Source organism: Mesocricetus auratus, unplaced genomic scaffold (assembly GCF_017639785.1).
Source record: "Mesocricetus auratus isolate SY011 unplaced genomic scaffold, BCM_Maur_2.0 Super-Scaffold_100015, whole genome shotgun sequence".
Classification (NCBI taxonomy): Eukaryota; Metazoa; Chordata; class Mammalia; order Rodentia; family Cricetidae; genus Mesocricetus; species Mesocricetus auratus.
Window position 1 is genome coordinate 3,673,103 of NW_024429198.1, and position 12,017 is coordinate 3,685,119.

Here is a 12,017-nt window from a genome sequence, read left to right on the forward strand (position 1 = left end):
GGATAACCTTGGGCAAAGGTAACCATTCCATGCACACATGGTTTGTGCACCCACGGCATTGAACCCACAAGTTCAGGGCATCTCCCCAGTAGGGCTGTATGGAAGGTGTGTATAGAAGCTCAGATGGGCAAAGCTGTGGGGACCCCACCACAGCTCTACCGTGTGCCCTATGAAAATTCAGCCTCCCAGAGCTTTCCAGCCTTTCTCCTTGCACTCTCTGCAGCAGCCTCCTCTAGAGGACCAGATGAGGGTAAGGACTCACACTCACCTGGGACTGGCCTGTCACCGGGGTGCCATTATTCAACTGCAGCAGCCCATTCAGCCCATCTCTGTACAGTGTCACTGTGTGCCAAGCTCCAAGTTTGATTTTGGTCTCACTTATGATGACAGCAATCCCAGTTCCACAATTAAACCTGGGGGTGAGGGGAAGGGAGGAAAGGATCTAGAATAAACCAGTTCATGTTTTCAGACTTCACATCATCACTTCTAGGACAATGGCTCCTCTCTGGTTTGGGGGTGTGTTTGTGTGTGAGGGGGGTGCAAAGGTTGTCTTTCTCAATTGCTCTCCATCTTTTGATGCAGGGTCTCTCTTATTTGCGACCTCACCACGGCCTCATCTTCTCAGTCACTCAGAAGCAGATGGGGTGTAGGACCCTTTGTCTCTTCTCCAGAGACAGCAGAAGCTCAAAGTCCACGTGAGTACAATGATTTTGAGCATCATTCTGTCCCCAGGCACTTCTCTGAGGAACCTCGATGCTCAAATGATAGGTCTTATGACATTAATAAAGTGTAAAAACTCAATCTTCAGGAGTTCTGGGAAGCAGGCTACCCTGCCCTCTGTGTCCAGGGCCCCCACCCAGGTGAGGTTTTCACAGGAGACTCTCACTCAGGCCTGGGCATGGAAAAGAGGAGACACACACTGAGATGCCTGCAGTATTCTGTCTCTCTTCCAATGTCCCCATAGACCAGGGATTACTGTGCCTGACAGGGAAAGTTTGGGTACTTTTCTGCTGACTTGAGACTAGCCATCTGGCCCCTTCCACCAAGATCCCAAGACTACTTCCTGTAGGAAGCATGATGGGGTGTCTATACTGTGTCACCTACAGCCCCTTTCTTGTGACCTTTGGCTTCTGACCCTCACTAGTGTGGGTGGCATGGGCAAGATTCATGGAGGGAGATGCGCATCACTCAGGTGGAGTTGTGATACTAAGGAGCTCTGGAGCCAAACGCTGCCACGCCCCTGAGTGTGTACCTCATCCATGAGTGCTAGATCCCGTGAGGTTAGAACCATTAGCCCAATCCTGGTGCCTGCTACCATGTATCCAGGAATCAAGTCACCTAACAAAGCACGCTTGAACATCTTCGATAGAACCAAAAGAGCTTAAAATATTTTCGTGTGTGTTTATGCATATGTGTGTGCTGGATGTCACAAGCTAGATGGACCTAAGAGGTTAACATCCCTTCCTTCATGCTTTCCACTGTGATTTAAAAAAATTTTTTTTTCAAGATAGGTTCTGTCTCTGAGCCCAGAGCTCACTGACTGCACACTCGAGGATCCACAGACCCTGCTTCCCGGTGCTTGGAGGTTATCGTTGAGTGTTACTATTGGTGGCTTTTTACATGGGGGCTCAAACTCAGGTCCTCATGCTTGGCACAGGAGGCACTTTGCTGACTCAGCCATCTTCTCATCCTCCCAAAGTACTTTTAATCCATAAACAAATAACCCGTTAGGGTTGGTATATACATACTGGACAGTCATTGTGCTAAGCATAAGAGAGCTCATGTGATCCCCTCCCCAATCCTTGGAGGAAAGGCGACTCCCATAGCTCACATCATCTGCCAAAGGTCAGGCGCTAAGTAAATGATGGTATCAGGAGGCTAGCAAGGATACCCTGGATGGCGTCAAGGCTAATGCCTGTCATTCACTCACTGACAGACAAGTGCCCTCACTCTGCCTCCTGAAAAAGCAAAAGCTAACTAAAAGCAGCTTCCAAAGAATATGGGGGAGGGGAATGACCCCAGTACAGGAGGAAAGTCAGGGTTCAGCCCAACCCCAGGGAAGTCCTGGTAGGTTTGAGCCTCTGTCAGTCCTTGGGAGCCTGTGGCCCCTCCTTATCCTCCACGGCTGTCAGCCATCTTGTCTCAAGGAGACTCTGAGGAGATCTTGCCTTCTACTTGCGCTTCAGAAAAGAGAGGACTTGGCCTTTGCCAAACTGCTGTGAACCCACAGTGGGTGTTCGACACCTAATTGGTGTCAGAATAAGTGAATGAGGCAACATTTCAAAATTCAAACTTCAAAGGTTACCCAGCTGTTACAGCTGTCTAGGACTTGAGATATCGGGCCCGGCTGGTCTCCTGCGTACCATTCCTTTAATGACTGGAATTGTGTGGGCTGTATTGTGTACGATGCGTGTGGTAAAATTTTTAAATTTACAGGACTTGGGGCATGAGTTACCTGAAGTGGAGGGAGCGCCGGATGAGAGCCAGGGACATGAAGTCACCTCTGCCGTGTTCACTCTCCCCACAGTAGAGCAGTAAGCCGTCCTCTGCCTCTGCCTGTGGACACACAAGCAAAAGCCACATGAACCACGGTCACTTCTTCCTCATCTGTAAACACTCATGAAGACAAAGCATGAATGGTCCCCTCTGCCATCCTACTGATGCAAGCACGTGAATTCCAGGGAGTTCCCACACATCCAGGCTGGTTCCTTCACATGGCAAAATATCAGTGGTATGAACAGAGGACCAGCTCTGAGGTGAGGAAGGCTCCCGTGGGGTTTCGTCATGTTTAGCCAGTGACTTTGGGGCAGCAAGTGCTAGGGTGATGCTGTGTTGTCTGCTGTGTGACAACTGGCAAGCTGAGGGGGAGACTCTCGATCTCTCACTCTCGCTCTCTCGCTCTCTCTCTCTCTCTCTCTCTCACTCTCTCTCTCTCTCACTCTCGCTCTCTCTCTCGCTCTCTTGCTCTCTCGCTCTCTCGCTCTCTCACTCTTGCTCTCTCGCTCTCTCGCTGTCTCACTCGCTCTCTCTCTCTCTCACTTGCTCTCTCTCTCTCTCGCTCTCGCTCTCTCACTCTCGCTCTCTCACTCGCTCTCTCGCTCTCTTGGACAGTAGGAGTGGAGCAGGCACTTGCTGTTGGGGTTCTTTCCCCTCGGGCAGAACAACTGCAGTGGTGTCTAACCTGTCCTGTGTGAGTGAGTGCTTCCCCCCTCTTTTATCCCTAAGTAAAGACATTCTTGAGAGCCTTTCCCAGACTCTCATAGATTCACATTACAGAAGGCCCGTGTCTGGCCTGCTTTTTTGCTTGGCTTTGCAGATGCGCCTACAAAACTTCCATAAAAGCCCGTGTCCTATGGTCTCAATCACACAGCACCTTGTTTGTGCTCATCTATTTCTACTGTCCCCGATGAACATCCTATTTCCACTCTTCCTCTCTACCTGGGAAACACGTGCATTTGCAACTCTCCTTCTGTCTAGGCAGTACGAACGGTCCACTGAGTAGTCACTTGGATGTATTAGCCGAGGGACAGGCCACCTCCCACACAGTTAATACTATGGCAAGGTAACGATGGGATGCAACTGGTCCTTTTGCTTCAAAGAACCACATGCAGCTCAAGGTGCCAGCTGGATGATTGGGACCAGTGAGAGCTCTCTAAAGGGGCTTGGGGAACGGAATGCATCATTGGTCCTGAAACCCTGCCCCTGACGGATCACCCTGGAAGTAGCTTCTCACTGGAAATCTAATCTTCTGTTGTTTGTGACATGCAAACCCACCCTCCCCTAGCTGTGTACCTGAGCATTGTAAATGTACCTGCCCCGGCTGGATTTTGTGAGAGATTGCAGGTCAGGTTAGGTGTGCCACACTTTTTTGCTTCCCCTCTTCCCTCTCTCCCTTTGATGTAATTAGACATGTTTAATAGACACTCATCACATGATAATAGACACCACACAACAGCTCCTCTTACCCTGAATTCCAGAGTGATCTGAAATGCCTGATAAGAATTCTTCAGGGGCTCAAAGGTTACGTAGGAGTGACCAAAGAACTGAGGATACTGAATAAAGATATCTGAAAGAAAAGGCAGAGGGTGACAGATTGCTGTCGCCTCATTCTTTTCGAAGCAGAAAGCAACACACACCATTGTCTGCATATCACCCAGTTAAAAACCTCATCTAGTCGGCTCCACCTAGCTACCTTCCCACCTCCCTTTCTCTGCCTCTCACTCTGACTGCTCTCTGGATCAAGGAGCTTCTTCTGAAGTTCTTCAGAAGAAAATGCATTTTGAATTTGGGTTCCTGCTTCCCAGAAAAGAAACGAGTAGCTTGAAGTCCAGCATCACTCATTTTCACGCTGGGCTTTTGCAGTACCCAGGTGACTCAACCATCAGCCCTCCCTGCGCTTCTGGGTGTTCTGGCTATCATTTTGATAGAGATGCGATAAAAGCAGAGTTCACCTCCCTGATTCTGTTGAGATGATTTCAAGGTAGCCGCTCCAAAGGACCTCACACAAGACACAAATAGAAACAGGCTATGGCCTCAGGAAGGCAATGGAAGATGCTTCTCCCTTTCCATGGGGCCTGGACAGGGGTGGGGGTGGCTAATTTACTGACCAATCGATAGAGGAAAGGCTTATATTACCAAATGCTATAAGGACTGTGTTTATATCATACAGCTATAGGTTTAACCACGCTGCATTCATTCCCTTTCCAGGGCCTACCTTCTGAGCAGCCCTCCCCTCCTTTGCCCAGGTTGCAGTGGCACCGTGAGCCTCCCCAGGTGTAGTCATTGACACAGAAGCTGTCAGCTGAGCAGAGAGTCTCATCACAGGACACGTCAAAGAGCCTTGACATCATGGCCACACTGTTCTTCCCCTTCCGCTGGGCAGGGGTGTGTGGGATGGCCACTGTAGTTTCAGGGAGAGATGCTGAGGTAGGTTGTGCACGCCTGGAACCCATTACTGGGTCAGAGAGAGAAATCTTCTTGGATTCCATCAAGAACTTCCTTTTCCCAGCTTTGGTAGCAGGAAGTGGTTTAACCTAAGTTTGAGAGGGAAAGGACTTAGCATAGACATGGAGTCATCTTTATACTGCATAATGCAGTTCTTGAACCACAAGTTCACTGTTAACATCCCAAATCCTAGGGTGTCAGTGAGACAGAAGCACTAATCCCAGTTCACAGGGGAAGACCTTGAGACACAGGGAGTATTCCATGACCTCTTCATACTAAACTTTTACAAGATGGATGGCTTTGTCGAGGAATCATTGGTTTTCTTATACTTCCCCATTTTACAAAATTCCTGGGTGGTATATCTACATTGTTTTGGTAGTTAGAAAGCTAGTTGTAGACAGAAGCTGTTCACAGGATGACAGTCTGCTAGGAAACTCCCTAGTACTGATTTGTGTGCCCTCCCCCTTTGTTTCCCCTCCCCCTCCCTTCCCAGAAATAAATGCTTGCTGAGAGCAAAGGGGTTCATTTCAGCCTGAAGTTCCACGCCCACGCTCTGTGGCTAAGCTGCTGCGGCCAGCAGGGAAACAAAGCACATTGGAGGGGACACCAGAGGTGATGATACCTCCTCAAAGGACACGTCCAGATCCAGCTCGTCATCAGAGCCATCATCATCTTCACTCACTCCCGTGCTGGTGATATACTGAGGTCCATAGCGGCCACTTCCTGCCTCCTCGGGGCCTGCACAGGGAAAAAGTACATGGACCGTTGTCACCTTGTGCCTTCTTGGTTCCAACATCCTTTCTTCTTCAATCATTTTTTAAAATAATTAATTATATTTTTTGTTTTATGTGCATTGATGTGTGGGCATCTGGTTCCCTGGAACTGAGTTACAGACAGGTGTGAGCTGCCAAGTGGGTGCTGGGACTTGAACTGGGGTCCTCTAGAAGATCAGTGAGTGCCCTTAACTGCTGAGCCATCTCTCCAGCCTCCTCTTCTTTAATTATTAAACTTTCAAATTACTTTATAAAACATGTAATTTTCTTACAGGTATGCCATTATACTTTGTTTTCATTTATCCTCTTACTCCCTCCTGACTCCCCCCCTTCCTACTACCAGACCTCAAAATATACTTTACTAAGCAATAAATCAAGGCATAGAGTGTCCATGGAAGGTTCCAGAAATGAGAAGTTACAGTTCAGAGTTCCTGGCACCGAACACCAGCCCCTCTGTAGTGTTCAAAATGCCCTATCTCTCACAGGCTCCTGATCACTCACCAGCTCATGCTAACTGAGAAGAAAATAAACACAAATAAAACCAGACCCTGCATGATTCCAAGAAACCTAGGGATGGAATCCTACTGTTGTCTCCTGACAGTGGCGAGAGATGGAGTTGTTTCCTCGATCTTATACTCATGAAGCTCCCACCGATTTTGTTTTTCATTGCGTGTAGGATGTAATGGTATGCTACTGATAAGAATTCTCCAAGTAGCCTGGGGTTGCTATAATTAAAGTGCATAACTTATCTCTTTCTACTTGGCACTTCGTTAATTAAGAAAAGAGAACATTAAATAGCAGACATTTATTAGCACCATAATAGTCAAACCACAGACTGAATGCAAAACAAATTCTGGGTTATTCCACATTAAGGAAAAAGAAAGGATAAAATGCAAATTTTGTTGGTCAATCAAAGGATGACCTTTATTTTATAAAGTCCATATCTGTTTGTGTTTAGAAAGACATTATGGTTTTTCTGTACATCGTTTCTCTGATGATCAATATGATATAGTTTAGAAATATCTCTTGGTCATGTGAGATGGGCACAATAATCTGTTGTTAGGAAAGTCACTTAATCTTGTTAGATCCCATGATTCTCAACAAAATAAGGAATGAGGGTTTGGAAGATAGTTCAGTCAAGAAAGTGCTTACCATACAAGCACAAGGATCTGAGTTTAGTTTCCAAAACCCACACAGAAAAAGTTGGAAATGGTGGTGACCACTTGTAATTCGGGTACTGATTAGGCAGAGACTGGCAGATAGATCCCTAGGGTTCACTGGGCAGTGAGCTGACTTGGTGAGTTACAGGTTCCAGAGAAAGAGACCCTGTCCCCTGTCTCAACAAATGAGATGAACAGTGCCTGAATGATGACATCTGAGGTTGTCTTCTGGCATACAAACACACACACATACACACACACACACACACACACACACACACACACACACACAAATAAGGAATGCTATTAGATTTCATGACCATCGAGTTCCTCAGATGCTGTGACACTAGAATTGACACTGCTGACACAGACATGCTGCAGACATCTGCATAACAGCTAAGGTTTGAAAAAGAAACAACTGGAAGCTTTTATTTTCAAGGATGAAAAGAGTCTGGTGTGATCTTGTGTGCTCTGAGACCAGAGCATTGTGTTCAGGATTCTAAGCTTCCATGAAGCCATGTCTCGTCACATTCACAATCATATGGTATGGGGCCTCAGGGGAGCCTGTCTTAACAGCTCAGCAAAAGGGAGCATTCATGGGGACACTTGTTCCCCACTCATGAAATTTCCTTTGGGAAGATGAAGTTTAAAACGTAGGAGTGTTGAGTTCTTTTCCAAGTTATTCAAGAGATAGGGATCAAGTCGCATTTGGCCCACACTTTGGAACTGAGGAATCCTGGGAGGGAGGAGGAATTGGGGGTAAACTGGGTCCCTTTTGTATCCTTTCTTCACTAGGTCTAGGGGAAAATAGTGACCTAGGTAGGTAGAATGGTTACAAATGACCAAGCAGGTGATTGCACATTCCATACCAGGAAGAGGGTCCTAGCAAGCTTGCCTTGACTCTCAGAGAAAGCTTGCCTTTTTACTTAGCCTTTATCAGACATAAAGATGCCTATCTGCTAATAGCATTAACTTACCTCTGAACTGAGGTAAGAGAAAGGGTGATGCTAATAGATCTGTTAAAAAAATAACTCTGAAGCTGGGCGTTGGTAGCACATGCCTTTAATCTCAGCACTTGGGATGCAGAGGCAGGAGGATCTCTGTGAGTTTGAGGCCATCCTGGTCTACAAGAACTAGTTCCAGGACAGCCTCCAAAGCCACAGAGAAACCCTGTCTCAAAAGACCAAAAACAAAACAAAACAAAACAAACAAAAAAACAACTCTGTTGCCACTGGAACAGAAATGGCTTGGGGAAAAAAAAAAGGTTGGTCTGTAAGAGGTAATAGGTTACAGAAAGAAGCTGGGACACCTCAATACAAATGCACAAGGGGGTCTGGTTAGGCTACAGCCTGGTTCCCTTCACAGTCTTTCCAAGACCTTTTGTGATTTCGTCTTACTAGTCAGAACCTTGACCACATTCCAATTTATTCATCCTCCCCTTGCACCATCCACCCTGGTTCTTCTTTCAGATTTCATGACCTTTTATGGTCAGGAAAATACATGTTTGTACACCAACAGGAAGGATCCAGTGGGAAAGCAGAGTGGTTGGGGCTGTGTGGGACTGGAAAGGGGAAGCCTTACAATGCTGACACATGTGTGCTCTGTCTCCAACTGGCTCTCCACAGACAAGGCTGTTAACATTTAGGAGTCGGGAACCAGAACATGAGATGCAATGTGCTTGTGTGTGACTCTCAGTGTGGACGGGAGGGACAGATGTGTGTACCTGTATCTACCCAGCAAGAGGACTCATGCTGTGTGTCCTGTGTCTTCTGTGGCCCATAGTCTGACTTTTGCAGACGGTCATGCAGTTCAATTCTCTTTAGGCATTCTGGAGGGCAAGTTGCTCAAACTGAGGGCATGAGCATCCCTCCTCAGGCCTCTGATACAATGATTGGAGAAAATAATTGGCAACACTAAGTTCTGTATTTGATGAGATAGTGGTTCAGTGTTAAAAATGAAACAAAGACATTATCAGAGATGGTGTGTCACTGATAGACCTTTGATGTTTTACTGGAAAAAAAAACTGCTTAGGAGGAGGTGGGGGGGTGAGAGGGAGGAGGAAGAAGAGGAAAATATAAAACATGAAGACCATCCAGACAGGAAACTGGTGAGTAAATGAGCAAGTCTAGACCAGCATTGTAGTCTTTTTCAATTATTAAAATTTTTATTTGTATTTGGCATAGACTAAATATTATTATAACTGTAATTCTTGCTTGATATCTGTTTTGTTATATGTAATTTTATAGTGTTAAAGTTAAAACATTCCTTTTTAATTAGACACAAAAGGGGAAATGATGTGAATGGGATGTCTTCATGTATGCTTCGAATATCTGTTGCTTTTATTGGTTGATGAATAAAACTGCTTTGGCCATTTTTGAAAATTTTATTTCATTTTACATTCCAACCTAAGTTCTTCCTCCCACCCCTCCTCCTATCCCCCCAATAAAAAGAGTACATCTGTGATATGTACCCATGGTGCTACATATCAAAAATTTGCTCTTTTTTATAGTTGAGTAGTATCATATAATAAAAGATCATTCATCCATAAAAAAAAGCTGCTTTGGCCAATGGCAGGATAGAGTATACCTAGGTGGGAAAGTCAAACTGAATACAGGGAGAAAGAAGGCAGAGTTGAGGTAGACACCAGCAGTCACTGGAGGAGTAAGATGCCAGAGCATTACTGGTAAGCCACTGACCATGTGGTGATACACAGACTAAGAGCTATATGTAAGAGCTAGCTAGTAATAAGCCTGAGCCATCAGTCAAATATTTATAATTAAAAATCTTTTTTAGACAGAGTCTTACTGCGTATCCCTGGCTAACCCAGAACTCACGACATAGGCCAGGCTGGCTTTAAATACACAGAGTTCCACCTGCCTCTGCTCCTGAGTGCTGGGGTTAACACCTTCTAGTTTTGTAAAAGTCTGAAGATGTGGCCATTAGACGAGATAGGACATAAATACTGAGAAGTTCCATGGAAGACAAGAAGTACTGAATTAACCTCCTAGATCTTTCATCATTTAAAAAGATAGTAACAGGTACTGATTAACTTCAGACTATTAAGTCCAAAAGCTAACAATCTGTGAACAGTCAATAAAAGAAAACATCTTTTCATCCCAATTGACAGAAATAGTAAATCATATAGACTAGAGGAAGAGAGCAGAAACAAAAACCCCTTCTTCAATTAAAATATGGGGAAGGGGGCAACCCAGAATAACTTGAAAACACAAACTAAGATTGAAGGAATGAATGAAACATGCTGGTAATTATAATAACTGCAAATGTAATAAATCTGTCATTTAAGAAAATGTTCATTGGATGGAATTTTTAAAATTTGAGCTATGTGGTGCTTTCAGAAATCACCTCATCCATTTTCCTATGTCTACAGGAAGATAGAAAATAGAAGAATTTCTCTGAGTTGGCTGGTACTTGATGTAAACATAGGTCATCACAGTGTACTCCATAGCTACACATAATGATCACATATTACCCTATAAAAAGGTACAACCTAAAAGGTAAATAGATAAAAAATACTTGCTGACAAGGGTAAAGAAAATAAACCCAAACGTGAGCTGAATGAAAAAAAGTTTCAGAAAAAAAAAAAAACGAGTCCTTCATTCAGATCCAGGCTGACAAAAGATTTGCTGTCTAAAAACCTAGTCTGGGATTCAGGAGGATGGTTTCTGTGTAGATAAGAAGTCTTGTAAGTCAAGAAACACATAGGCCCAGAAAAGAAGATGTAAGTAGTACATGGTATAGCAAATGGAGGCTCTTCCATTAGAGGGGCTGAATTAAAAAGAATTAAGACATTTTGGTGGGGTTGGGGAGATGGTTCAGTCCATAAGATACTTGTTGACCAAACATAGGGACCTAAATCCCATCTACAGAAGCCACATAAAAAATGCTGTGTCTAGTGGTACAAGCCTGTAAAGCCAGTGTTAGGAGCGGGAGCTTTCTGGCCAGCCTAACTGGTGAGCACCAAGATCAGTGAAGGACATTATGTTAAAAAAAAAAACAAAACAAAAAGATGGTGGGCAACATCTGAAGAATGACACTTGAGGTTATTATCCGACCTCCACACATACCTGTAATTATGTGTACCTACATATGCAAACACACAGAAACATAAGTAGACTTGTGTATGAGTGTACACACATACACACACTCACCATGTAGCCTAAGATGGCTTCAAACTCACGGCAAACCCTCCTGCTTTAGCTTCTCAAGTACTGGGATTACAGGTGAGAACTAAAATACCTGACTACATGCCTCATCTTGGTATGATTTTATCCCCTGTATCTATTTGATCTATTATCATTCTATTATACACAGAGAGAGATACATTAGAAATATCAACTTGAACTGTGGCTAAAAGACACAATCCTGCTCTTTAACTGCACAGTGGATTTGATGGTGTTCTCTAAGATCCATATGAGGGACCAGAAGAATGGTCTAAGGACCTGGTTAGTAGTGTTTTCTAAGATCCACATGAGTGACCAGATGAGAGATCTAAGGACCAAATAGGTCACAAAGCTTCTGATTTTTAAGGGTTTTCTTTCTGTTGAGTTGAACAGATCTGCCAGCCGTCAGCTACACTTCAAATTGACACCTTCAATTTTTAATTAGAATCAGTAAAAGGGAATCTAGCCATGCAAACTCTAATTTTCCATGTACAATAAAACCACTTTAAAGCTTGCTATTCATTGCTATGCTCAAAATTTTGCAAGTTCTTCCCTATAACTGCATCTAGAAAAAATATTCTCTTGGTCTAAGAGAAAGCTTCAAACTTAGTGACATCTGGAGCATAGTCTCACTCACAAGCTAGGCTGGCCGAGAACTCACTATCCTCAAACTCAAGGCAATCCTCCTGCCTTAGTCTCCCAAGTGCAGGAGTTATAGGTGAAGGCCAAAATGTCTGGCTGCATTCCTCATCTTGGTGTGATTTTTACTTACAGTATCTATTAGATTTATTTTCATTGTATCACACTTTTGATTTAGTGTGTGCACGTGTGCACTTGCTTGTACTTGCTTGCATGTGTGGAGCAAAACGGTATTTTTGGGTGTCTTTCTTGTTCACCACAACTTTTTCTTTGAGCCAGGTCCTCTCACTGGACCTGAAGTTAGCCATTTTGGCTAGACT

At 44.5% G+C, this 12,017-nt stretch overlaps 1 protein-coding gene across 2 annotated transcripts in view; it reads right to left on the minus strand.

The window, feature by feature from the left end:
• Positions 1–12,017, minus strand: part of Egflam (EGF like, fibronectin type III and laminin G domains) — a 164,435-nt gene that overhangs the window by 36,520 nt on the left and 115,898 nt on the right. For both annotated transcript variants that reach the window (XM_040757593.1, XM_040757592.1), the window contains exons 7-11: positions 5,567–5,682; positions 4,715–5,033; positions 3,966–4,066; positions 2,456–2,556; positions 269–413 (exon numbers count right to left, since the gene is read on the minus strand). In XM_040757593.1, coding sequence (XP_040613527.1) covers positions 269–413; positions 2,456–2,556; positions 3,966–4,066; positions 4,715–5,033; positions 5,567–5,682 — 782 coding nt within the window. The remainder of the gene's footprint in view (positions 1–268; positions 414–2,455; positions 2,557–3,965; positions 4,067–4,714; positions 5,034–5,566; positions 5,683–12,017) is intronic.